This window comes from Rattus rattus, chromosome 11 (assembly GCF_011064425.1).
Source record: "Rattus rattus isolate New Zealand chromosome 11, Rrattus_CSIRO_v1, whole genome shotgun sequence".
In the NCBI taxonomy this organism is placed as follows: Eukaryota; Metazoa; Chordata; class Mammalia; order Rodentia; family Muridae; genus Rattus; species Rattus rattus.
Genome location: NC_046164.1, coordinates 61,674,725 through 61,701,952, shown reverse-complemented (window position 1 = coordinate 61,701,952; position 27,228 = coordinate 61,674,725). Strand labels below are relative to the sequence as shown.

The window sequence follows — 27,228 nt, the reverse complement described above, 5'->3', positions numbered from 1 at the left end:
TCCTTATTAAGCCACAAAGAGGGATGGGGTGGATGCTCTTATATACTTAAAACACAGCTGCAGATCATCACTGAACATGAAGACCCCAAGCACGCAACATCAGCTAAAACCTGACCTTCTTACACCCCAAGGGTTTGCTTTCAGGCTGTCTTGGAAATGTGTAACCTTTTCTTTGAGTTTCAGGAATAATAATAATAATAATAATAATAATAATAATAATAATAATAAATCATTGGGGAAGGATTGTGGGAGGGGATGACTGGGAGGGTGGCAATGAGCAGGATATAAAGTGAATAAGTAAAAAAATAAAATAAAATTATAAATAAATACATACATAAATAAATGATTGAATCCCCATGCATAGACAGTTCTAGATACACACTAGATACATAGGCAGACCTGTGGGTAAATGTCTTAAATGGATTTAGATATCTGCATTTTTTTCTTGAATTGCATTCAATCTGGGAATATGGTATGATTTAAACTTTTTTACCCAACAACAGTAGTTTGAGAAACAGCAGCCCAAATGTACACAGTTATCTACAGGTGAGCATACACCCTTCCTTTCTTCTTTCTGTGTATCTTATAGGAACATATACTTTCTATAAAATAGAAATCACGTGAATTGATCTGCTGTGCTCAGGATAAGTTACACTGCCATGCGCTTCTGTAACCAACAAAGCGGGGGTCGCCACTGTATCCCAAGCACCGGGAATTCATTTTGGAATGACATTGAAGACTCTCTGCCTCTGTGTGCTTAGTCCTCAAGAGCCAAACACCCCACACCCACACCCACAATGCCTCACCCACTCCCACACTTGGTCCACTCTCATGCTAGCTTGTCCTGTTAGGTGACATAAACGGTGTGGTCCTAAGCAAGCAAGCTCGCTGTCCCAGAGCCTTAGCGCTCTCTGTAAAAGAAAGCACCCAGATGTTTATGTTCTCCCCAAAATAACAATTTCCCTCACACCAAGTGGCCTAATTAGGGCTGGTTCCCAGTGACCAGGTGAGCCACAGAGTTCTATAGAAAGTTCTGCTGATGCAAAAAAAAAAAAAAAAAAAAAAAAAAAAAAGAATTAAAAAATTTCAAAAGAAAACATAACCCTTTCACTGGCAAACCCCTCAAAAAGGAAAACTGAGAAATGCCCGATCTTTCAACGGTTTTCAGAGATCATATCTTAACGATCAGTGCACACAGGTTATAGTTTGCCTTACCACACTTCAGTTCAGGGGTAGCATGAAGCATTAGAGACCTTCTGATGAACTGTGAATCTTTCAAAACCATTGAAAATGGCATCGCATGACGAATACCCTACTGGGGTAAATATTTGAAGGGCAAAGAAAAGTTAAAGGCAAGCATAACTCTAGTGCCTTTAACTGAACTAGTGCCTGAACTGAAGTGTGGTAAGGCAACCTATAACCTGTGTGCACTGATCGTTAAGATATGATCTCTGAAAACTGTTGAAAGGTCGGGCATTTCTTAGTTTTATTTTTTGAGGGGTTTGCTAGTGCCTTTGAATGCAAGAATATAAAAGGAGGGATAATTTTGCTGCTGGAGAACTTGCTTCAGTGTTTTGGGGTACTCTGTTTCTCCTGATTACATCCAACAGCTGACCACTCTCAGAATAAATTACAGTTCCACTGCCTGGACCCACTTAACCTGTACCCCAGCTCTGCAAGAAAATACCCACCACTAAGGGGATACATTTGGACAGAAGGCTGGGCTCGTGCCAAGTCCCCCAGGGTCAGGAGGGAGCTTGCACAGTTTCTGGAAACTAAAAAGCAGGAGTGACTGCAGTCCAGAAAGTCAGGACAGAAAGGCCGAAGACATTCAGAAGTGAGCAGAAGTCAGCATGGGGCTGGAGATAGGACTCACATAGCCAGCAAATGTTTACTGAGCATCCAGTAATATGTTTACTGTGCTCTCAATAAATTCCAGCTCTCGATAAATACCATTCCAGGCTCTGGGGATGCAGAATTATAAAGTTAAATGAACAAAGTCAGTTGAGCTCTTCCAGTTAAGATGCTTTGATTGAGACATGAAATGAACAAATACTCCACAGGGATTGTCCTTTTTTGGAAGGGAAGGGATATGTTTCAAGACACCCAGTGGATGCCTAACAGTGCATAAAGTACCAAACCCTAGATAAACTGTTTTTTTTTTTTTACTACATGCAATCTAATTATAAATTAGGCACATCGAGAGAACAATAACTAATAATACAATTAGAATTATTATACTTTGCTGAAATAAAACCACCAGCATCCCTACTCTCGTGTTTCAGTATTATTTAGGAAAAGAAGGGCTACTTGACATACGTATTGTCCAATATCACACCAATAAATGTGACAGCAGAGATGGCTAATGGACAGGTGGCATATACAGCATGGATACTCTGGATAAGGAGATGGTTCATGACCTGGTCAGAATGGGTCAGGAAGACACAGATTTTATCACACTTCTCCGAACAACACACAACCTGAAAGTTTATAAATAGTTTATATCTGAAATTTTCAATTAAAAATTCTAGATCATGGGTTATCAAAAGCACAGAAGATAAAACCCCAGAGAAGGGGGCACCCTTGTAATACTGGGGTACATGAAATGAAGAAAAAAATGGAGAGTGGGGTGACGGTTTGAAGAAATAAAATCCAAACAAAGATTGGAGGGAAATGAGAAATAAACCACCCAATAGAGTGGTTCAAAACAGAAATACAGATAGACCTGAGGCAGGGGGAGACTAGTGAGTTTCAGGAACCATGGGGAAGCCAGATGGTATAAGCATCATGGCCTTTGCCTTTGCTACATGTATTGAAGGCCCACCTGGGCCATGATCCAGGAGAGCGACAGCCTCAGCTTGGGAAGACAGTTCTGCCAAAAAGCAAGAGACAGATCTGACCCATACTTCTTCCCCTGTTTCAATTTCCCTGTGAGGAACGAGCCTGCAACAAGAAGGAGCCTACAGCAAGGAGGAGCAGCTGTTACAGACTCAGGAATCTCCTATTTCCAAAGTCAGAGGACCTTGACTTGGCTGGCATGTCAGAAGCACACAGCACCTCTGCTCAGCTTTATTGCCGTGTGTGAGTTGTGTTTGCAGTGGCTCCTTAAAGAAATGCGAGACAGTGTCAGTAAGCCTGGGACCCCACCCTCCGCGTGCCTCACTCAATTACCCTCCAGATGCTCACGTCCAAATCTCATTAGGCTGAGCTTCTAGGTCAGCCACTTCCTAAGAGGATATCAAAGCATACGCAACCTCCTCCCCCACCCCACACCCAGACCAGACAAAGAGAGCCTTTGACTCAATTACTATACCTGTCATATTTAATAAGTAGAACATCCAACTGAGAAACTAGAAAGCCACGAATGGGAATTCACAGATTCCTGCTAGAGGAAGATCAAGTAGGAATAGACGAAGATGGTGATCTTTGAGATCCCAGTGTCAATTACCCTTCAGGCAGACACTAAGCCACCCCAGAGCAACCATCCATGTAAACCAACTGGAAAAGAAATACACAAAGATGGCCCCAGCAGAAAGCTTACTCTGGTGGTTAAAAGGGGACAGACACTGCTCTCCAGTGTCCCAGCAACAGACACCTGGAACTACTCAGGGTAATTGGGTAAGAGAAACTGGAAAACTGGAAAGAGGCCACTTTTGTTTTCTTGGCTTGTTCTCTTCTGAAGCTCACAGAGCCTCAACAACATCCTAAGAAGACAAGCGTCACAGAGAGTTCCAAAGAACAGCAAGGAGACAATGCAAAGAGGGGCGTTTGAGTCCGCACGTAGCTCATGGCTCAGGACAAAGCCCGTGTGTGCTGTTGAAAACATCAACATTTTTAGATGAATAAACCATACCAATTTTATCACAACTTTTTAATAAGGTAAAAGTTCCTCAAGTGTCACTAGTCATACTAGGCAAGAGGGAGGATCGAAACCGAAATTATAAACCACTATAAAAAAATAAGACTACCACACTATATTTCAATATCTATAGGATGAAGCCCAAATGATATCAGGAAAACAAAACCAATTTAACCATATTTACTAAGAAATAAAATTTGGGCTGCAGAGATGGCTCAGTGGTTAAGAGAACTGACTGCTCTTCCAGAGGTCCTGAGTTCAATTCCCAGCAACCATACGAGTGGCTCACAACCATCTGTAATGGGATCTGATGCCCTCTTCTGGTGTGTCTAAAGACAGCTACAGTGTACTTATATACATAAAATAATTAAATAAATCTTTAAAAAAAAAAGAAAATAATAATCAAATTGAAATAGATACAATTTAAAAGTTTCACCAGTGGGTGGAACTGTTTGGGAAGGACTGGGAGGTGTGACCTTGTTGTCACTGGGGATAGACTTTTTCATTTCAAAAAGTTTGTGCCATTCCTAGCATTTTTCTTTGCCTCCTGCTGGTGATCGCATGTGAGCTCTCAGCTATTCCTGCTGCCTTGAATTTGCTTCACTGTTATGGACTCTAACCCTCTGGATCTATCAGCCCAATTATACGCCTTCTTCAAGTTGTGGTGACCATGGTATTTTATTATAGCAGTAGAAACGTAACTAAGACAGAAGTGAATTTAAGACAAGCCTGGGAGACACCATCTCATAACATTAAACTTTTAAAAAAGACTGAATAAAAGGTATTAATTTTTCAGTTGAAAGTTATCTGTCGGGTTGGGGATTTAGCTTAGTGGTAGAGCGCTTGCCTAGCAAGCGCAAGGCCCTGGGTTCGGTCCCCAGCTCTGAAAAAAAAAATTTAAAAAAATTAAAAAAAAAAAAAGAAAGAAAGTTATCTCTGTCTCTGAGATTATTAGGGTCAGAGATGAGGTCTAGCAGCCCCCAACAAGCTAGACTTGACCGCTCATCCTCATTACTCCAACAGACAAGTAATAGCAAAAAGGCAGAGAAAGGAAGCTTATTCAGTGTAACGACACTGGAAAAAAAGCAGGGACAAAGAGATCCAGGAACCCCCCAAAGTACAGCATTGGTCCTGACATGGGCTTTGGTTTTAAACAGAAGGGAGAACCTACTCAGTGCTGTTCAAGGTGTGGTTCTGCCAGCCACTGACCCATCTGTCTGTCTGCCCTAGTCTCTACTGCAGAGTATCAGGAAAGTTATCAGCGGGGCGCATGTTTTCCTAGGTGACAAATTCATCCTCGGAAGACTCTGAGCTTCAGCCTTTTCCTTCTCCAAGCGTGAGATTCCTAGGGAGATTCCAGTTTCTTGAGGTTCATTGTTTCAGTGGTTTGATGGACAAAGAGAGGAGCAAAACTTTGTCTAGTGTCTTCATTCCTGACAGGATAGTTACACCCAGGAGCTAGCAAAGGCCAGCTGTAAATCCTGGGTCTGATCCTGTTCAGCAGGGAAGACACAGCAACTTAGATATAGCATCTTCCCTGTCTGTCTGTCTCCAGATTTTCTCCTCTGGAAGGACAGACACCATGTGCTAAGGAAATGACTCAGTGCAAGGATGAAGACCTGAGATTCCCCAGCATCCAAGGAAAACCTGGCACTGCACTCATCTTCGACTCTAGCACCAGTGAGGCAGAGACAAGAGAAGGGCTCACTAGGAAGCAGTCTAGTCTAAATAGCAAGCTCTATGGTCAGTGGGAGAAGGTGGAGGAAGGCACTCAATATGTATCTCTGGCCTACACACACACACACACACACACACACACACACACACACACACACACACACACACACACACAGATATGAGCGCCCACATACACAAAAGAGCACGTGCGAGCCAGCAGACACACACATGCGCACACACTCAACTCACACACAAAAACCCTCCACGGCACCAGTCTGCTCTGGTATGGCCTCATCTTAACTATAAATTACATTCTCAATGACCCTAATTTGCAAATGAGGTTATCTTCTGTGGTACTGGGAGCAGGACTTCCATATACGTGTAGCATGTAATTTTAAAATTAACCAATTTTTGTTCCGGCTAGATATCGGCAATGGCGGTTTCACCCAGCCTGTTCCCATTCCTTGCCTGGTGCAAAGGCCTGAGACCGTGACCTCTAGCTAAGCCACAGGTGTCCCTGCTGAGAATGCCTGGAGCTACCATTCGAGTTACAGCCACTCCAGAGGCGGGCTCTGCCGAGGGCCACCACACAGCTGCACCCTCTCACTTGCCACCTGAATCGTCAAGAATTGAAAACACCAGACAATCTTAATATTCAAAACCAACCAGATGACATTAGTGCTGGGCACGGAATCTGTTGTCCTAAACTCATCAGCTATTCTATCTTGGAATTCTTCCGGTGGAGGCTGCCACAGTCTAACATCTCCCCAGCCTACATTCTGCATGTCCTTTCTCTTCACTGCTTTGCCCCAAAAGCCCTTTTCTTTCTCCCTGTCCTCTTTCTCTCTTGGACGGGAAAACCCACCTCCTTATCTTCGCAATCACACTGAACAAGAAGCAATTGACTTCTGGTCATCTTTATTAGCCAATCAAGTAATTAGGGGAAATCCCCCTACACATATGGATTGTGGTCAAGTAGGTAGGTAATTCAGTCTATGACACTGAATTTGCTGACAAGCTATTTTCTGCGTTTTTATATATAATAAATACGGTTATGAATGTGTTATGACTAAGTATCACACGAAGTGAAGAAACATGAATGTAAAGACACTGAGCGCGGAAAAACTAAGTCAAACAGATGGTGATGTGGCTCAGTGAAGGCGTGGCTCAATGGGGGCGTGGCTCAGTGGGGGGCGTGGCTCAGTGGGGGCGTGGCTCAGTGGGAAGGCATAGGTCTTGTATAAGGAAGGAAGTAGGTCCAATTCCCCACACCACACACACACACACACACACACACACACACACACACACACACACACACACACAAATCAAATACAAAGGCCAGTAATTTTGATGTCTGAGGAAAAAATAAACTACAAATCTGGCACTGTAAACTGAAGCGTTTTTTTCGCTTTTGCTATACTTCAAAGAAATCAAAACAAAGAAACCTAAAATTATAAAGGATGCATTGTGAGCAGGATTTATATCAGAAACACTAATTTTGGAACTTCAATTAACTCAGAATAAAGGCAAAATTTAAGTCTTGGCTGTATATCAAACAATTGGCCAATGGATGTTTTAAAGTCCTTGATTAAAAGGAGCTATTTTTAACTTAGGAAACGTTATAATAAGCATGAAAAGATGCCCCGTGTGTGAAAATATCAAGCCACAACTTTCCCAGAGTATCTATCACATTCCTTCTCAAAGTTGAAACCTATTAGAGAACAGGTTGAATCAATAAGATCTGGACTATCAGGGCCACCATAGGAGGAACATCTGAAAAAGACACAACCAAACATCTGACTTTCGGGTTGACGCTATGTAAATTATCTGTAAATTGTTTTGCCTCAGATGCGAACTTTGATCTGACCTTTGTAAATACAGCCAAGCCACCTTATCCACAGACTCTGCATCACCACATTTAGCCAGCTGTAGATCGAATGATAAAATGGTTAGAATTTGTTTCAAAATAAAGGGTGGGGCATTGGGAAAAGGAAACCCAGGAGAGTGTTGTTGGAAAGGGGTGGGTCCCATTAGACCCTGCCCCTGCTCTTGTATACATCTCAAATGTTCCCTAGTAATTTTTTCTTATCCATGTATACTGAGACATATATGTTAGTGTGTGCATGTGTGAGAGCCAGGGCCAATGTCTGGTTTCTTTCTGGATTGCCCTTCTTTTGTTAAGGCAGGGTCTCTCAGTGAGCCTGGAGCTCATTGCCTTAGCAGAGGAAGTTAAGGAATCTGCCTGTTTCTCTCACATCCCCAGGGCTCTGGTTACGAGCATGTGCCTTGCTTTGTATGCGAGTTCTGAGGATCTGAACTCAGGTGCTCATGTTTGCGGGGCAGGCACTTTACCAAATGAACCATCCAGAGTCCTTAGAAATTTTTTAAAAGATTCAGTATATCTTTTAAAGTTGGTAGTATTGGTGGGGAAAAAAAAATCCAGCAACTCACATGATCAGAATTGTGTATGAAGTCACTGAAAGACATACAGGAAAATGTTCATAACAGTACAATGTACAATGACTCAACCGGAAACCCTTAAATACCAATTCAGTTGGTTGGATTAGCAATCTCATATGTACACATAGTAGAATAGTATACAGTGAAGAAAGATTGTTTACAGCTAGACATAGCAATATTCTCATAAATAGCACATTTAGGGAGAGAAGCCAGAACCAAGACTATGTTTGGGATGACTCTACAGGAATAATAACTAGTCCTTGTCACTGCAAGGTGGCAGACCAGCTAGTTATTCTTGATAATCAGTGACCAAAAGTAAGTTTCAGGTGTGATCTTGTGGGGGTCAGGTCTTCTCCTTTCTGTGGATGTGTGACATTTGTGAAAGGTCAATTTGATAGCTTATCCATGTTGATCTGTGCACACATTTTTGCTTTGACTTTATTTTTTCTCTTTTTCGGTGTTTTCAAAAGTAAGCAATGACTATAAGAATGTTGTGAAAAGCCCAAGAATTCATGTTTCCTCTAAACTCCCATATGGCCCTGAAGCTAGAGGAACAGTGAACTAGCCCTACTCCAGACACACAAGGAATTTTCCAGAGACTGAGTTCAACTGCACGCATCTCTGTGGCCTCCTGCAGGGAGCGGTCTGTGGTCAGGAGTGTAGGTTTTCCTAGTGATCCCTTATTCCTGCTGCTGTAGAGCCTTCTATGGGCATTCCACAGCTTATCTGACATGCATCAGGCTACACACCCTGCCCTCTTCCCCACTCTCCTGCTCTCAAGATCCTTTTCCAGGTCTGTGTTTCAGTTTGCATCATTCAGCTTCTCCCTGCTTCTGGGATTCAACCATGTACTTCGCAGCTCGGTTCAAATGCTAGTCCTTGTGGAGCCTCCTCTCCTTTCTCCACCACTATCAGAAAAGCCATGAGCACACCATTCATATGGCCTGTGCCAGAGCTGACTGGAGTAGGGTGAGGTAGTAATCAGCTTGTGAGCCTGTTGGAAGGCAGGTACCTCAGCCAATGTTCTTAGCCAAACTGCACCAGGAAGGAAGGCTTTGCAGAATTGGAATGCGAGTGCTTGCACTGGGACAAACCAGGTTACAATCTGGTTCACTTTCTAAGAATAGAACTTGAGGCTTAGCATCCAGGAGCTGCACCAGGTTATTCAGAGAACCAGGGAAGAACGGGAAAGGTGTAAGGGGTTGAGTGGAGACGATTAAATATCGGAATCCCAACCCTAGAAGCTGCAAATGTTGTTTGTGGAAAGTCTTTACATATGAGTTAACTATGCCGAGGTGAGAGCATCCTGGAGGAGCAGAGCCCTAAAGAGAGAAAGACAGACTGATGGCGGCAACCTCACATAGGCCAAGGGACACTCAGCACCATCAGACTGGAAGAAGCAAGGAACATTCACCCCCAAGGGCTGTAGGAGAGAGCAAAGCTGTGCTTACACCTTAATTTTTGGACTTTTGGCTTCCAGTTTATTCCTAGCATATTTTAGGGCTTGTGTAAGTGCCCCAAACTGTGACCATCTGTTACCACTACAAGCCAGTATTCAAGGGTCACATAACTGCTTCTCTTGTCTCTGTGATCAAGCCTGGGTTTAACCAATACAGATTATAAACATGCTTACATTACTTGATAAACAAATAAACACCATTGAGTGTTAATATCAAGTGTTATTCTAAGTGCTTTATAAATATTTACTTAATACTTACATACCGTGACCCCCCCCTCCCCCAAGGTAGAGCCTGTGATCAACTGTCATCTTCCCGGGGAACAGAGAGGTTCAGTAACTTGCTCAACATCACAGAGCTAGTAAAGCTAGGAGGCTGATCCAGGGCACAAGCTCTTTCTTCATCATCAGTCAGAGCACAGTGACTTTCTAAGTCTAGATCCCAGTCACAGGGAGAGGCTCTGATCTCTCTGCATTCATCCTGCTAGGCAGCTCTGACCTGGCATAGCCCTATAAAGACCATACTTTACTCTAGAGACTCAGGGCTGGTTCCCCACCAGCCCGGCCTCATCCTGCAGCTACCTTGGTGCCTCTCATGAGTACATTCACACTAATCTGCTTCCTACAGGGGCTAGAGGAAACTCGTGAGCCATTCCAGGGCAGGGCCCCACAGAGCAGGAAGTCCTGCTTCCAGAGTCTTTTGAAAGACTTTTCCTGCTGCTTGTTATGAGCTAAAGAAAGAAAGGATCACATTTCAACCAGAGGGACTTTGCACAAAGGAACAAGGCAATAGTTGGCAGGATGTAGTTCAGAGGCATGGCGTTGCAGACGCAGGAGTGAAGTGCTTGTCATACTTCGGCAGATGCATTGCCCATCCAAGCCGACACACACATGTGGTCATGTACGAGCAAACACACACAGGAGCACATGCAAGCACAAAGAAGCACACAGGCACTCTCACATACACACATACACAAGCACATGTACACATACAAGTTCATGCACACACACAAGCACACATGCATATACACGAACACACAAGCCATGCAAGCACACAAGAATGCACAAACATACACACAAGTACATATACCTCCCCCCACACACACACATACAAACATAAAATAAGATGCTCAGTAGTGTTCTTTGGGCCATCAACACAAGGGACATTGTGGCCATGTCTCTTGGGCCTTTTGAATTTCACTTTCCTTGTTCTGCTTGGCTAGATGCAGGACCTGGGCATTCCACTCAGTGTTCTGGTCTCAGCTTCTGTAGAAATAGGTACTAAGAGGACCTAAATCAGACTGGCCAACTTGTCTAATCCTGTAAAGGTGCTGGGAAGAAAGGAGAGAAGGAAGTACAGGCCACCATCAAAGACACTTACACCAGAAGGAAGAGAGAACAAGACCAATCATTTTTTTCCCGTTGTGAACTTATTTTTGGCAAAGTCCACTGCCAGCATGAGTCACATGATCCGCAAGAAGACAATGGCTACTTTGTGTGGATCAGGTGAGAACGTTCAGGTGCTATCAAAATGGTACCTAGAGCAGGCACACCTGTTGGGCTGTTCACCTGGCCAGCAACTTTCCTGGAACCTCCTCTCTCCGCTTCTGATGTTGTGGTGACAGTGATCGCTCACAGAAGACCCAGGCTCACTCAGCACCACCCTGGCCATAGCTACTGAGAGGGTCCAACACTAATTGTCTTCCCTGGGGGGTTAGAATTGGGAAGAAAACGAGCCGCTGCGCTCTCTTCAGGGAACTAATCTGAAGCCCGCAACATGGGCAAATTTAAATCTATACAACCAAGACTGTGGGACTTGAGAGTTGAGGCAAAAAAAGGTCAGGCTGGGAGGAGGCAGGGGATGCTAAGGTCTCTGGTTCTGATGGGAGGCAGAGGGACTCTAATGCCTCACTGAGGGCCACAGCATAACCCTCTGTCCTGATGTTCTACTCCCTTGATCATCTCAGCTAAAAGTTTATTAAGCCATAGGATAGAAGTGTGTACACCCTAATGTCCTGAGGAGACCCCAAACTCATGGGAACCCAGCCTCACTCACCCTCCGGCTCCAATTCTACCTTACAGCCAATGCCACGCCCATATGCGCCAGATCCCGCACGCGCCAGATCCCACTCGCGCCAGAGCCCACACGCGCCAGAGCCCAGGGGCAAATGACATTAGTCTGGAAATACTTTTCGAAATAGGTCAACCATCCTAAAATCTAATTTAAGAATATGCTAAAGCAGGGTGAACAATTATTTTAGAATATTTCATAAAACTAATAGCAGACGTGTTTTTCCCCTGCCCCCTAAACCCCACCCCTTCGCTTGCTTCCTCAGAATGGCGCCAGGTCTTACCTTAGAACAAATTCATGTTGCCATAGACTTGGGAGAGGCACTGTATAACACCCGCAGTGGGCAGTCTGCATTCCCCACGTGTCACACACAAAGACTATCATTTTTCATATTGACTTGTGGTTATTTTAATTCTTTCACCTCTGGCTGTTTTTCTTTTCATTTGTTGTTATTGTTTTTGTTGCAGTGTCTAACCCATGGTTGTTTTGTTTTTGTATTTGTTTTTTAAGAGCACCCCACATTAAAATAAAAGGAAAAAAGAGATTACATGCAAGAAACCAAAGCTTACTGGAGAAATAACTAGTCCCAGAAACTCAGTCTGCCTCAGTCTGCCTCTTTCAAGCAACTTGAACACGTGCTCTTTCTAACTCAGTTTCCCAACCTGCTAAGAGATATATGAGTATAACTGACACTCCACCTATGGCCATCGCCTACCTCCAAAAACTGTGAAAGATTTCAGTGAATTTACAGGTAGCAAAGTAAGCCTTGAGGATGGATTACTGGGGTCATCATCAGTAAGGACAAAGCAGAGGAAACCTAAGAGCCTGTAAGACCACTGAGAAGGGTAAGCCTGGATCTGCTCTGCATGAGGCCTGCCAACCAGACTCAAGACACTCCGCAAAGTCACAGAACTGATTCCAACAGGGCAATTCTGTGTAGAATGTTCTTGAGGGAGCAGCAGCAAGGACATTTTAATGATGTCCAGGGAGTCGTGTTGTCCCATGTCCTCTCCCTACATCAACTTAAACATTATATTTGGCCAACTTTCCTCTCAGATAATCAAGTTAATAGCAACCACAATTATTGATTCTTCTTGGTGCCAATCAGCCATGGTTTTAAACACAGGCTTTATACACAACATCTCTCTAAGCCTCACAAATAAGAGTTCTATAGTAGGTTAAGATTCCACCTATGAGAAACAAAGATCTGAAAGTTAGCAGCTTGGCCTTGATCATCCCTGCAGGACATTGTAAAAGCTGTTGTGTTTTATAAAAAAAGATAAGGAGGGAAGGAATATGTTTGGCGGAGCCTAGACAAAATGCGAAAAGCTAAGATCGAAGCATCTTTGAACATGTAATGGGCGCTACGTTCATTGCATGCATTTCTCCCCCTACTTTCCCTATGTACGTATGTGTGTATATGTTCATAGTTATCCCTCTAAACCACTGTAGGAGCACCACCTTCATGTGATCTACCTACCAGCACCAACCAGATTCTTCCCCAAACCAAATTCCACTTAGACTCTGTCTCACAACACTTTTGGCTCTTGTTGACCTTAGCCAAAATATACCATGAACAGTCACCGTATCCACTGTGGTAGTTTAAATAAGAATGGCTCCCATGGGGCTGGAGAAATGGCTCAATGGTTAAGAGAGCTGACTGCTCTTCCAGAGGTCCTGAGTTCAGTTCCCAGCAACCACATGGTGGCTCACAACCATCTGTAATGGGATCCGATGCCCTCTTCTGGTGTGTCTGAAGACAGCTACAGTGTACTCATAAACTTTAAATAAATCTTAAAAAAAAAAAAGTGGCTCCCACGAGTTCATATATTTGAATGCTTAGTGACACTGAGTGACACTGCTTGAGAAGTTGGGATAGGTGTGGCCTGGTCGGAGGATGTATGTCACTAGGGGTGGGCTTTGAAGTTTCGAAAGCTCAAGCCAGACCCAGTGGCTCTCTCTTCCTGCTGCCTGTGGATCTGGATATAGAATTCTCAGCTACTTCTCTAGCATCATGTCTGCCTTTGTGCCCTCTTGCTTCCTGCCACGGTCATAATAGACAAAAGCTCTGGAACCATAAGCCAACCCTAACGAAATACTTTCTTTTATAAAAGTTGTCTTGGCTATGGTTCTCTTCACAGCAACAGAACACAAAATAGAACATTCATTATCTTTGCTCTTCCCAAATACATGAACTGAGCTCTGATATGTTGACATTTGGAGATGTGGACTTTGGGAAATAACTCGGTTTAGGTGAAGCACATAAGTAGTGTGTTCATGGTGAGATTTCTTCCTGGTGCAAAAAGCAGGAGAGAGGGAGATCACTGTGTGTCTGAATGTCCATTTCTATCTCTGAACATGCACCAGGGAAAGCATGCAAGAACCCAACTAGAAAACAGCTGTCTACAACCAGGGTTATAGGGCCTATCTGAGGCTGAATCTGACTCCATCTTGATTTCAGAATTCCCAGCCTTCAGCACAGTGCCACCCAAAGAGACTGTCTTCTCAGTGAGCCTCAGGCTAGCAGGCAGTCTTACAGTCTCAGTAACTGCAAGCCAAGAAGATGTTCATGAGATAGCCACATCGGATTCTAGAACACATTGTACCATGGCTCAGTTACCCATAGTCTCGATCAATTCTATCTCTTCTCTTTTGTCCAAGAAGTAAAACTATGTCTCAAGTCCCATTCTATCAAGGCCATTCCATCCCAGCCCTCTTCAGGATGTAACATGGGCTTCTCATAAGAACAAACGATAAACTCAGTAAACTATGTTGGTGGAACCCAAGATACATGGCAGGCAGAGAGAGCCCAGACACTAGTGTCATTCCTTGCTTTACCAATCCTCAGTCTATACTAAACTCTTCATTTAAAGACTGTCTACTTTCAGGCAGAAGAACAGAGCCCCTGGATAAGTCCATCTGTCTTAGTTAGGGCTTCTACTGCTGCAATGAAATACCGTGACCAAAAGCAAGTTGTGGAGAAAAGGGTTTATTTGCCTTACCCTGCCACATCCTAGTGTACCATCAAGGGATGTCAGGGCAGGAACTCAAACAGGGGAGGAACTTGAAGGCAGAAAGAAGCTGATGCAGAGGCCATGGATGGGTGCTGCTCACTGGCTTGCTCCTCAAGGCTTGCTCAGCCTGCTTTCTTATAGAACCCAGGACCACCAGCCCAGGGATGGTGCCACTCACAATGGGCTGGGGCCCTCCGCAGTCAATCACTAATTAAGGAAATGTCTTACAGCTGGATCTTACAGAGGCTGTAATGTTCTCAACTGAGGTTCTTTACTTTCAGATAACCCTAACTGTGTCAAGTTGACATAAAACTAGCCAGCACACCATCTATCAACATATCATATTTGTCTCAGATCTTTCTGCTTGAGTTAATATTCTAAGGCTATTTCCCCATGATTTGGTACCTGTGAAATTTCAGGGCCCAGACAAAAGCCCATGACTGTTTTGTTCACATCCTAGGTGACATAGACCACTTAGGGACACTTGAAGACTAGTTTGGATGTAATCTAGTAATTGGGTGGAATGATGGAAAAAAAACTGGGATGGGAGAAGAAAATCGAAACCCTAAGGTGTCAACTGTCAGATTCACTCTTAGGCTCTGGAGATACTCTAGTAATCTTCCCCTTCAGAGGGAAATCTGTTCCACTTTGGTCTGCAGCTGCAACTCAGAAACATGTCTCACTTCACTATAATGAGCCCAAGCTACAAGCTAGGCTAACACCCTCAGGGTGTTCACGTTTACACACTCCTCAGATAGCTCTTTTCTTAGCTAACAATGTTTCTGATGGAGTTCAAACCCTTCAGATATATCCTCAGCTAGCCCGGTCACTGAAAGGCTTGGAAAATGCATTGCTTTATAAAGGACAAAGAGTAAGGCTGGAGAGATGCTCTTCCAGCTGCTCTTCCAGAGGTCCTGAGTTCAACCCCAAGCAACAACTTGTGGCTTACGACCATCTATAATGAGTTTGAATGCCCTCTTCTGGCATGCAGGTGTACATGTAAAGAGTGAACACATGACATGAATAAATAAATAGGAACAAAAAAGTACAATCAGCCTTCCTCTGAAGTCCAGAAGGAGCTACACAGAACAGGGCATGGAAAGAGATTGCAGGATTTGTAAGTTGTAGGATATGCCTTAAACTGAAACAGGGATAGCTTCAACTTTTCTGGAACAACTGAATTCTAAGCTTTGAACATAAATTTTTAAAAAGTGATAATTAGGGACTAGGGAGATGATGGTTCCATTGGAAAATACCTGCCCTACAAGCATGAGGACCTGAAACTAGACTGCCAGCACCGAATGAGACAGGTATGGTAGCAAGCATGTTTATAACTGGTAGAAAGCAGTAAAAAAAGGGGGGGAGGGCATCCAACATCATCAGCCTCTAGCTTCACCCATATGTAAATGTGCACACACATACACTAGAGATTCACACACAAATAAACATTTTAAGATGACCAGAAGCCAGGCAGTGCTGCCATTCACCTTTAAACCCAGCACTCAGGAGGCAGAGGCAGGAGGATCTCTGTGAGTTTGAAGCCAGACTGATCTACACAGCAAGATCCAGGACAGCCAGGGCTACATGGAGAAACCCTGTCTTTAAAATAAAATAAAGCGGGGTTGGGGATTTAGCTCAGTGGTAGAGCGCTTGCCTAGCAAGCGCAAGGCCCTGGGTTCTGTCCCCAGCAAAAAAAAGAAAAAAATAAATAAAATAAAATAAAGCAGCAATAACAAATAACTGGGATAATATGCACTAATATCTCCTGTTTTCTCTTTTCATCATTTGGATTTCCAACTTTATTCTTTTAAACAGTGACAGAGGCAGTGTTTAACTGAAGATCATCTTCAGTGACATCAAAGGCCCAGACTGACTTATTTCTTAGAACTGAAGTTTAAACAGAAACTGGATAAGAATACTTCAGATTGTTTCAGGTTAATCTCAAAGACAATAAAAATGGCAATAAATGTGCATTTTAATGAAACTATAAAGGTTCCTGTTCTCATTTCATTTCTGCGATTGTGTTAATGCATCCTGACAGAAAGTATCACGGGGTGGGAAGGGTTTATTTGGCTTGCAATCCCATGTTACAGTCCAGTATTTGAGGTAAGAAAAGGCAGGATCCCAAGCACCCAGTTACATTCCCAGCACTGTCAAGAGCAGAGGACATGAGCACACCCATGCTTGCTTACTGCTTTTTCCTTTCCTCCCCAGCCTACAAGTCCGTCTGTCCACCTTCAGGGTGGGTGTTCCATCCCGCCTCAATTAAAGCAGTCAAACAATTTCCCCCTTAGACATGCCCATGCCCACTGGCCAACCTGATCTAAGCTATCCCTCATTCTTGGTTGTGGCAAGTGCTATTTAAAACTTAACCAGTAGGGACTAGAAATATGGTCAAAGGCAGTGGCTGCTCTTGCAGAGAACCCAGGTTCAATTCCCAGCACCCACATGGTGGTTTACAATTATCTGTAACTCCAGTTCCAGGGACCTGGCACCCTCACATGACAAACATATACACAGGAAAACCACCAAGGCACATAAAAAAAAAAAAAAAACAAAAAAAAAAAAAAAAAAAAAAAAAAAAAAACAAGAAAAAAAAACACATTTACAACAAAAACACACACACCACACACCCACACACCAAACACACCCACACACACCACACACACCCCACACACACACACACACCACACACACACACACACACACACACACACACACACACACACACACACACACACACACACACACACACACACACACACACACACACACACACGCACACACACACACACACACACACACACACCACACACACACACACACACACCACACACACACACAACACACACACACACACACACACACACACACACACACACCTCCCCTCAGAAAGACATTAGCCCAAATCATCTAAGATCTTTTTTCAGTGCCTTCCACGTTCATCTTTTGGACTGTCCCCGATTGTATAACCAATGCCAGTATTCAAATCTCTGTAGTTTAAAGACAAGCTTAGGAGGGGTGCAACCTAAGTTCATCAAAAATGCAAGCCACACTGCAGATTCTTCCCACCGGCCACTGTCCTCTTCCCAAGACTATCTCAGTGATCACACAAACCAGGGGGCTTCCACGTTAAGGAATTACAGACAGGGTCAAAGAAGCATCAGTATTGTGTGCAGAGAACAAAAGCCCTCACCACAAAAGAACCTGTACCTGTGAAGTGACCAGCCCTCCTGGTCTCACACTAATCTCTTTGCACATTGGAACAGTTAGTTAGTCTTAGAAGCAAGTCTGGACACATCTGTCCTTGCCCCAAAGAGTGTCAAATCGCTTTTAGGTGGTGGGTGGAGAAGAGTTAAATTCTTAAGTGACACAACCAACACCAGCCCAGTAATCATCAACCTCTCATTTCATGACAAGGAACTTGCATTTTTACCCTAATGTTCACTTTTGTGTGTGTATACATGCACACAAACATGCACAACTTGAAACAATGCATTGCTCTAGGCAAAACAAAGCAAGATAAACTGGAAATGCAACCAAGCAGAAAGATTCAATTTGGTTTCTCGCCCGCCTTAACCAATACACATCTTTCTAAATTCTGTATAAATATTTTCTGCCCCTGTATAGTCAATGCTTTTGAACCTCATACTGTACAGTGCCCATTGTCTTCTGTATGCATGGCATGGTCACTAAGAAACCAGAGAAGCAGATCAATCCTCCCCATGGTCAACACTCACCTTGAGGGAAGTCATTCGGCTGGACCACGTTGAGGAAGATGTGCACCATTTGGTAGAGAGGGTCAATAATCCCGGCATCGAAGGTGTCTTTGGTCTCATATTCTGTGGTAGGCAATTCATAATTCAAAGCCCCGGGAGTGTTATCGAGTGCAGGCTGACCTTCTGAAGTCATCTTTCCACACAGCCCCAGTAGCAGCAGGACACTGAATACGAGAGCCATAGTTGGCCTGATCCCCCAGGCATAAGGTACTTTTTGGAAGCTCAAGGGGATTATGTCTTTCCTGGACCTGTGGAATCTTCTGCCTCCTGGCTGGTAAGAAGGGGAGCAGAAGAATGGTCTCCAAGGAGGTCATTCACTCAAAGGACCATCCCTGGTAGGGAGAGAAAGAACACTGGTTACTCAGAGACTGCCTTTCCCGCCCCAGGAGCCCACCCCAGAGGGAGCAACATGGTTTAGAATTAAACACTTAGGGCTAAGTAGATGAAACCAAGCACACAGCCTGCTCCAGAGCTACAGGTAGGGACTAGGAGGAGGATCCTTCCTTCAAGATAGGATGATTCAGAAGACAGTCCCTTCTGGGGTCTGGAATCATTAGGCACGGTTCAAGAAGTTGTTTACTCCTGGAAACAGATGTTCGTCAAACACTCACTGTATGCCAGGTACATCCTACATGCTTTTAAGGCATAATCCCACTTTATAGGTGACGAAGCATGAACAGAAGGAATTTGGTAACCTGCAGGAGTTACCAGGCAGTCACAATATGGCCATAACTCAACTCAGTATTTCTCAGTATTTAGTCCACGCTCTAACAGCAGAGCTCTCTGATGCTCCAGCTCACCCTCCCAGGCCACGGAATAGTGCTTAGCTTTTCTAAGTTTCTGCGGCCCTTCTTACACTGAAGGTACAGCTTCCTTACAGCCTGTTCGCAAACAGATAACGTTCTCAGGCACCCATCTTTCTATCTAACCTAAGCTGGAAAGGCATGACCTCAAGGTCATGGACAAACAGAAATTGAAATCTGCTTTTCTGATAAGCTTATCAGGTCATCCTATGGGGACACTTCCATTCCAAGCCACGATCCCCACTGACTAGGCACACAGGAAGTGAGAGGCAGGGCCAAGGGAAGCTTCCTGTCTACCTCAAAGAGATGGTAAGAAACAAGAATCCTCATGATGGGCATCAATACTCCCATGTCTGGGGAGGGGAGGGGAATAGCAGTGATGAGAGCAGCATGGGTTCTTTGTATTCTAACAGAAGGTGTCTCTACTCAGCAGGTAAATATATGAAAGAAAGAATCCCAAACACCTGGCTTCTTAACACCATTTCTCCAGGGTAAATAAATCAGCCAGCAACCTGGATGCACTAGATCTAGCATGCACAGCCCATCAGTGTCTCGTGAGGAGACTTCCCTGCAGCTTTGCTTCTGAACACACAATACACAAGCCCTACACTGTGCGTGCCCTCCAGTATGCCACGAAACACGAATGGACACTGCCAGTAATGCCTTAGTTCAGATTCCAGACTGCTGCACCATCTGGAGGGGAGTGTTTTTACCAACACACAAGGACTTCTGTTCTCATAGAAACAGGATGGTTTAATCACAGAAAACAAGGAACCTAGGTATTTTCCTTACCCTAATTCCTCAGCAACTTTTACATTACTGTATCTTTGGGTTGCACTGCGTTAAACAAACAAACAGTCACATTCACCTTATTGGCGTGCAAATTTGCTTTAAGTAAGTGGTAAATTACACAGATGCTAAAATTTGTTTTAAAATACAATTATCATCTATTATCACTAAGCATTTGATGTGTTAAGCATTTGATGTGTGTGTGCCTAGATTTCCAGATTTGCACTAAAAAGTCCTTGGGTACAATCCCACTGAAATCAGGGACTAAGACAAGGCTACCCACTCTCTCCCTACTTATTCAATATAGTTCTCGAAGTCCTAGCCAGTGCAATCAAAAGGAGATCAAAGGGATACAGATCGGAAAGGAGAAGTCAAAATATTGCTATTTGCAGATGGTATGATAGTATATTTAAGTGATACCAAAAGTTCCACCAGAGAACTACTAAACCTGATAAACACCTTCACCAAAGTGGCTAGGTATAAAATTAATTCAAATAAATCAGTAGCCTTCCTCTACACAAAAGAGAAAGAAGCTGAGAAAGAAATTAGGGAAATGACACCCTTCATAATAGTCCTGAATACAAAATACATCCGTGTGACTTTAACCAAGCAAGTGAAAGATCTGTATGATAAGAATTTCAAGCCTCTGAAGAAAGAAATTGAAGATCTCAGAAGATGGAAAGATCTCCCATGCTCATGGATTGGCAGGATTAATATAGTAAAAATGGCCATTCTACCAAAAGCGATCTACAGATTCAATGCAATCCCCATCAAAATACCAATCCAATTCTTCAAAGAGTTAGACAGAACAATTTGCAAATTCATCTGGAATAACAAAAAACCCAGGATAGCTAAAACTATCCTCAACAATAAAAGGACTTCAGGTGGAATCACTATCCCTGAACTCAAGCAGTATTACAGAGCAATAGTGATAAAAACTGCATGGTATTGGTACAGAGACAGGCAGATAGACCAGTGGAATAGAATTGAAGACCCAGAAATGAACACACACACCTATGGTCACTTGATTTTTGACAAAGGAGCCAAAACCATCCAATGGAAAAAAGTTAGCATTTTCAGCAAATGGTGCTGGTTCAACTGGAGGTCAGCATGTAGAAGAATGCAGATCAATCCATTCTTATCACCCTGTACAAAGCTTAAGTCCAAGTAGATCAAGGACCTCCACATCAAACCAGATACACTCAAACTAATAGAAGAAAAAGTGGGGGAGAATCTCGAACACGTGGACACTAGAGAAAATTTCCTGAACAAAACACCAATGGCTTATGCTGTAAGATCAAGAATTGACAAATGGGATCTCATAAAACTACAAAGCTTCTGTAAGGTAAAGGACACTGTTGTCAGGACAAAATGGCAACCAACAGATTGGGAAAGAATATACAAAGAACTCACGAAATTAGACGGCAGGGAGACAAATAACCCTATTAAAAAATGGAATTCAGAGCTAAACAAAGAATTCACAGCTGAAGAATGCCGAATGGCTGAGAAGCACCTAAAGAAATGTTCAACATCTTTAGTCATAAGGGAAATGCAAATCAAAACAACCCTGAGATTCCACCTCACACCAGTCAGAATGGCTTAAATCAAAAACTCTGGTGACAGCAGATGCTGGCGAGGATGTGGAGAAAGAGGAACACTCTTCCATTATTGGTGGGATTGCAGACTGGTACAACGATTCTGGAAATCAGTCTAGAGGTTCCTCAGAAAATGGGACATTGAACTGCCTGAGGACCCAGCTATACCTCTCCTGGGCATATACCCAAAAGATGCCCCAACATATAACAAAGACACATGCTCCACTATGTTCATAGCAGCCTTATTTATAATAGCCAGAAGCTGGAAAGAACCAGATGCCCTTCAACAGAGGAATGGATACAGAAAATGTGGTACATCTACACAATGGAATATTACTCAGCTATCAAAAACAATGACTATGAAATTCATAGGCAAATGGTTGGAAGTGGAAAATATCATCCTGAGTGAGGTAACCCAATCGCAGAAAAATACACATGGTATGCACTCATTGATAAGTGGCTCTTAGCCCAAATGCTTGAATTACCCTAGAGACACAGAACACATGACTCAAGAAGGATGATCAAAATGCAGATGCTTTACTCCTTCTTTAAAAGGGGAACAAGAACACCCTTGAAAGGGGATAGGGAGGCAAGGTTTAGAACAGAGGCTGAAGGAACACCCATTCAGAGCCTGCCCCACCTGTGGCCCATACATATACAGCCACCAAACTAGATAAGATAGATGAAGCAAAGAAGTGCAGGCCGACAGGAACCAGATATAGATCTCTCCTGAGAGACACAGCCAGAATACAGCAAATACATAGGCAAATGTCAGCAGCAAACCACTGAACTGAGAACAGGACCCTCATTGAAGGAATCTTAGAAAGGACTGAAAGAGCTGAAGGGGCTTGAGACCCCATATAAACAACAATGCCAACCAACCAGAACTTCCAGGGACTAAGCCACTACCCAAAGACTACATGGACTGACCCTGGGCTCCAACCTTATAGGTAGCAATGAATATCCTAGTAAGAGCACCAGTGGAAGGGGAAGCCCTTTGTCCTGCCATGGCTGGACCCCCAGTGAGCGGGATTCTTTTTTTTTTTTTTTTTTATTAACTTGAGTATTTCTTATATACATTTCGAGTGTTATTCCCTTTCCCAGTTTCCGGGCCAACATCCCCCTAACCCCCCCCCCTCCCCTTCTTTATGGGTGTTCCCCCCCCCATCCTCCCCCCATTGCCGCCCTCCCCCAACAATCTAGTTCACTGGGGTTCAGTCTTAGCAGGACCCAGGGCTTCCCCTTCCACTGGTGCTCTTACTAGGATATTCATTGAGTGAGCGGATTCTTGAGGGAGGGTGGTAATGGGGGAAGGATGGGGAGGGGAACACCCATATAGAAGGGGAGGGGGAGGGGTTAGGGGGATTTTGGCCTGGAAACCGGGAAAAGGAATAACATTTGAAATGTAATTAAGAAATACTCAATTTAATAAAGATGGGAGGGGGGTAAAGGAGTCGGAGTGCCTTGGTCTAGAAGACGGGCTTTCATGTTATGTGCTAGATAGATACTAACTTTCAGGGTAAGTACAAAGCTCACTGGGAAGGCGACATGGGGACAATCAAGAACTCCCTATATTCTATGTGAGATCCTGCTGAGAGCAGCTCAGGGAGAGGAGAGCACAATATGCAGGGCAAGACTCACTCTCCAAGTTTAAAGAAGTGGACATTAAAACTAGCCAAGAGGTAGGCTTTCTTGAGTCGTGTGGAGGAAGAGGTGGATGCCTATCTAATCCCTTCAGATATTGCTTCCTTTGGGAGCTCCCTTCGTGCTCTGATTACTTCTCTACAGAGTTACAGTAGAATGTCTCCAAAGTCTTTCTCCAGCAAATCACGGCTGCCTTAGACTTCCAGGTGGTTCCTGGGATCAAGCTCCCCCACAGCCAGTGTGCCCTGTGACCCTGATGATGGCTCCCAACAACACATACACACACACACACACACACACACACACACACACACACACACACACACACACACACACACACCACATATACAATACATACACATATACAACACACACACATATGCAACACACACACAACAAGCACATACAAAAACACATATACATAATACATACACAGTAATGTATATACAACACACACACATATACACACACACACAACAAGCACATACACAACACACACACATATACAACACACACACATATGCAACACACACACAACAAGCACATACACAAAACACACATATACATAATACATACACAGTACGTACACATATACAACACACACACATATGCAACACACACACAACAAGCACATACACAAAACACACATATACAACACACACATATGCAACACACACACAACAAGCACATACACAAAACACACATATACATAACACACACACACACACACACACACACACACACACACACACCCCACACACCAGTTCTTTGCTTATGGGCCTCAAAGCTGGATGGATTAAAGGCTCAGGGACTGAGAAAAGCACACTTCCTGGTAATGAGACCAAGCCCCAGACAGAGATAGAACCTCCCCTAACACTATGAATAAGCAGACTTCCAAAGCCACGCTCCTTTTACAGAGCTTGGAAATCCCGAGCGAGGAATGAAGCAAGGAAATCCCAAAGGAAAGAAACACCTCTGCTCACCAGGGCAGAGGCGGAAGTGCCCATTGCTTCCGAGGCCAGGTGGGGTTCAAACCTACACATTTCTCTTCACCCTGCTGCAAAAAGTGCAGAAACATCAACGTGAGAAAACACCAAAGTCCCGAGAACTATGAAGCAGGCAATTAATGAAACGCAAGGGAAAAAGAAAGATTTTTGCCTCAACTTTAGTGGCTATGAAAACCCCAGATAGGGGTGGATCTCTGAGTCCCAGGCTATAAAGCTACTTTCAGGGCATTCGGGGCTACACAGAGGAACCTCCTCAAAAACAGGAACAATAACCCAGGGAAAGAAAGCAGGAGTTTAGGCCCCACTCAGGTGGTAAGAGCCCTGCTGTGAGCAGAGCCACAGCTCAGCAGCCCAAAGAGAACAAAATGTGCTACATCTCCTAGGGCTGATGTCCTGAAGCTGTATCCAGGAAACCTGCCCGTTTAGTCTTTGGGGCTAGAGAGGAATCAACGGTTAAGAGCTCTTGTTTACTTGTTGCTCTTGCCCAGGACCTGGGTTCAGTTCCCAGCATCCACAGGGCGGCTCACAACCAACCAAAACCCCAGATCCTAGTGACCTTTTGGCCTCAGCAGGTAACAGGCACACACGCGGTGTACATTCTCAGATGCAGGCAAAACATTCACACACATAAAATATTTTTCTTAGTTTAAAGTTTCTGGGGTCGGTGCTCTCCTACTATGGGTTCTGGGGTTGAACTCATAGCTTTGACAGGTATTCAGTTTTTCCCCCCATGGAGCCACCTTGTCAGCCCTAATTTCAATTTTAACCAGCATCCCTGAAGGTAGCAAAAGGCTGAACCTACATTATTCTTAGAACACCTTTCTGCCCCACTCCTGTCACTTTCTAAGGACAAGACAGGTTTCCTGGATACAGCTTCAGGACAACAGACCAAGGTACCAACACCCTGCTCCTGTTGCTCTGACCTGACTGGTCCCAGATGCAGTGTGAAGTGTTAGGAATACTGACTCCCCCAGGTATCCCCCAGGGCCTGGTACACAGGAGATACCCAATACAGCACTGCTGAAATAAAATGGGATGAGGCTGGCACAAAGTCGTCTCCTTTACTTCTAAAGCCGAGCCAAGCGTCTTCTTGTTGGCAGTCTTACACTCCTGAGGACACATCCTAGCCTACCTCCAGGATTGCGATGGCTGCTTCCTCAGATCAGGCAGCAGGCCATCTCTTCTGTGTCACCCGACGCAGGACTACTGATGCACCCTTCAGGGTGGGAGCACTGAGAACCTCACCATGGCGAGCTTTGGAATCGGCTTCCTCCAGGTCTATCCCCTTAAACGGGTCAAAGTTGGCAAAGTCAACCTGGCTGTTTTCCTGCACATTATTGGTTTCCACTCCAAATAGGCTTTATTCAAACAGGAGCCCACCAAAGTTAGTTTTAAACAATTACCTCACATGATTCTGAGACTGAAGTCTGGGGAACTACATTTCTGCAAATACTGGTTTTAAAAGAAAACGGGGTAACCCATTAGCTTCATTTTCTTCTTTCAATGGAAAGTGCTCACTCTTTATTTTACAAGGGTCCCCATGGTGGATAGAAGTTTCTGTCTTCTGGGGTGCTGCTTTGGGGATGAGGGGGCACTTGAACTCAGAGCCCACCTTTGTGAGTCCTATGAGGAACAGCCCTACTTCTCATTGTGAGGCCAGCCGGAGTGCCCAAATAGGTCCTGGGAGTGAGCCAGTCTAGGCTGGTCAGATCCTTTTTATTGGGCCTGAGCCTGAAGCGTATACTGAAGCTGAGTGGTTTCTAAGTCATTCTAGAAAGACTGTGGCAATACAGCAGCCATATCCAAGACCTGCCATGCCCACCATAGTTTTCATCAATCAGGGGCCTGACAACCACTTCCTCTAAGTCACTGTCCCCCAAGAACATCTGTTGGTTACACTCATGCTGGGTTAGTTTGTATCATTTGTAAGGAAGCTTTCTGGTCCTTAAAAAACAGATGGTGGTTCTTGACAACCGACAAAACCTGTTTCTCTCCCATTGTGAACAAAAGCAACCATACTTAAAGCATTGTTATTTTCTTGCGTTAAAGACTTATTTTTATTTTATTCTATTTTATGTGTATGGGTATTTTTGCCTTCGTGGGACTATGTGTGTACCATATGCCTGTTACCATGGATTCCCTGAAACTGGAGTTACAGTTGTGAGCTGCCATGTAGATGCTGGGAGTTGAACCCAGGTCTTATAGGGGAGCAGTTAGTGCACCCAACATCTGAGCCTTTTCTCCAGCCCCCAGTGTTGTCAACCCATCCTTTGATCTGTTTGTTTACTTCACTGAAGTAGAACACAGAGAAACAGTTCACCATAAAAACCATAAGGAAGTCCATAAAAAATTTATGGAACACTTAAAAGGAAAAGAAAAAGTAAAATACCTTGCTAATCGGCAAAAAAAAAAAAAAAAAAAATCCTGTTTTCAAACAGGACCAGATCTCTGGACCCACTTACTAATTCTGTAACAACGGCAGTTGCTTCACTCTGTGAAGTGGGTTTTTGCATGGGGTTGGGCGGTTAACATGCTAACAGGTAAAGAACTTGGCACCGTATGTGCTGTTCATAAAGTTCTGCTGCTCCAGACTAACCACCATGAGCCCCTTAGGCTCATGCAGACAGAAGCCAGCTCCGTGCTGTTTCAAAGAGGTGAATTCACAAATGAATGAGAAAAATATGTAGTCAGCCCAGTGAACGGTATGAATTTGCCAATATTCAATTGGCCGATCAAAATCAAAAGTTGTCATATGGTTCAATGCAAATTCATTGTTCAAGTTGCTTGGGTCTCTGGTGAGTTAGGGTAGAGGGGCCTGCAAAGGACTTTAATCTTTTGCTCGCTTAACAAAGGCCAGCAGCCACCCACAAGAAGCTGAGCAAAGCATTCTCCGCCAGGGCATGAGAAAAGTCCACAAACGAACAAGAGAGCAACAGAGCAAGCTCCGGGAGTAGGCAGAAGCTGCAGGAAGCACGAGTATCTTTACTCAGTTGCTTTTCTCTACAAGCTGCCACCAGACCCGGTGCCCTCCCGCCCCGGTTCCCTCCTTCTCAGGAGCCTCTCCCGGGCTG

General features: G+C 44.1%; 1 protein-coding gene across 1 annotated transcript in view; it reads right to left on the bottom strand.

The window, feature by feature from the left end:
- Window positions 1–18,671, bottom strand: part of Prom1 (prominin 1) — a 92,671-nt gene extending 74,000 nt beyond the window's left edge. The window contains exon 1 of the mRNA XM_032915997.1: window positions 18,281–18,671. Coding sequence (XP_032771888.1) covers window positions 18,281–18,500 — 220 coding nt within the window. The 5' untranslated portion in view covers window positions 18,501–18,671. The remainder of the gene's footprint in view (window positions 1–18,280) is intronic.
- Between the last annotated feature and the right edge of the window lie 8,557 nt (window positions 18,672–27,228).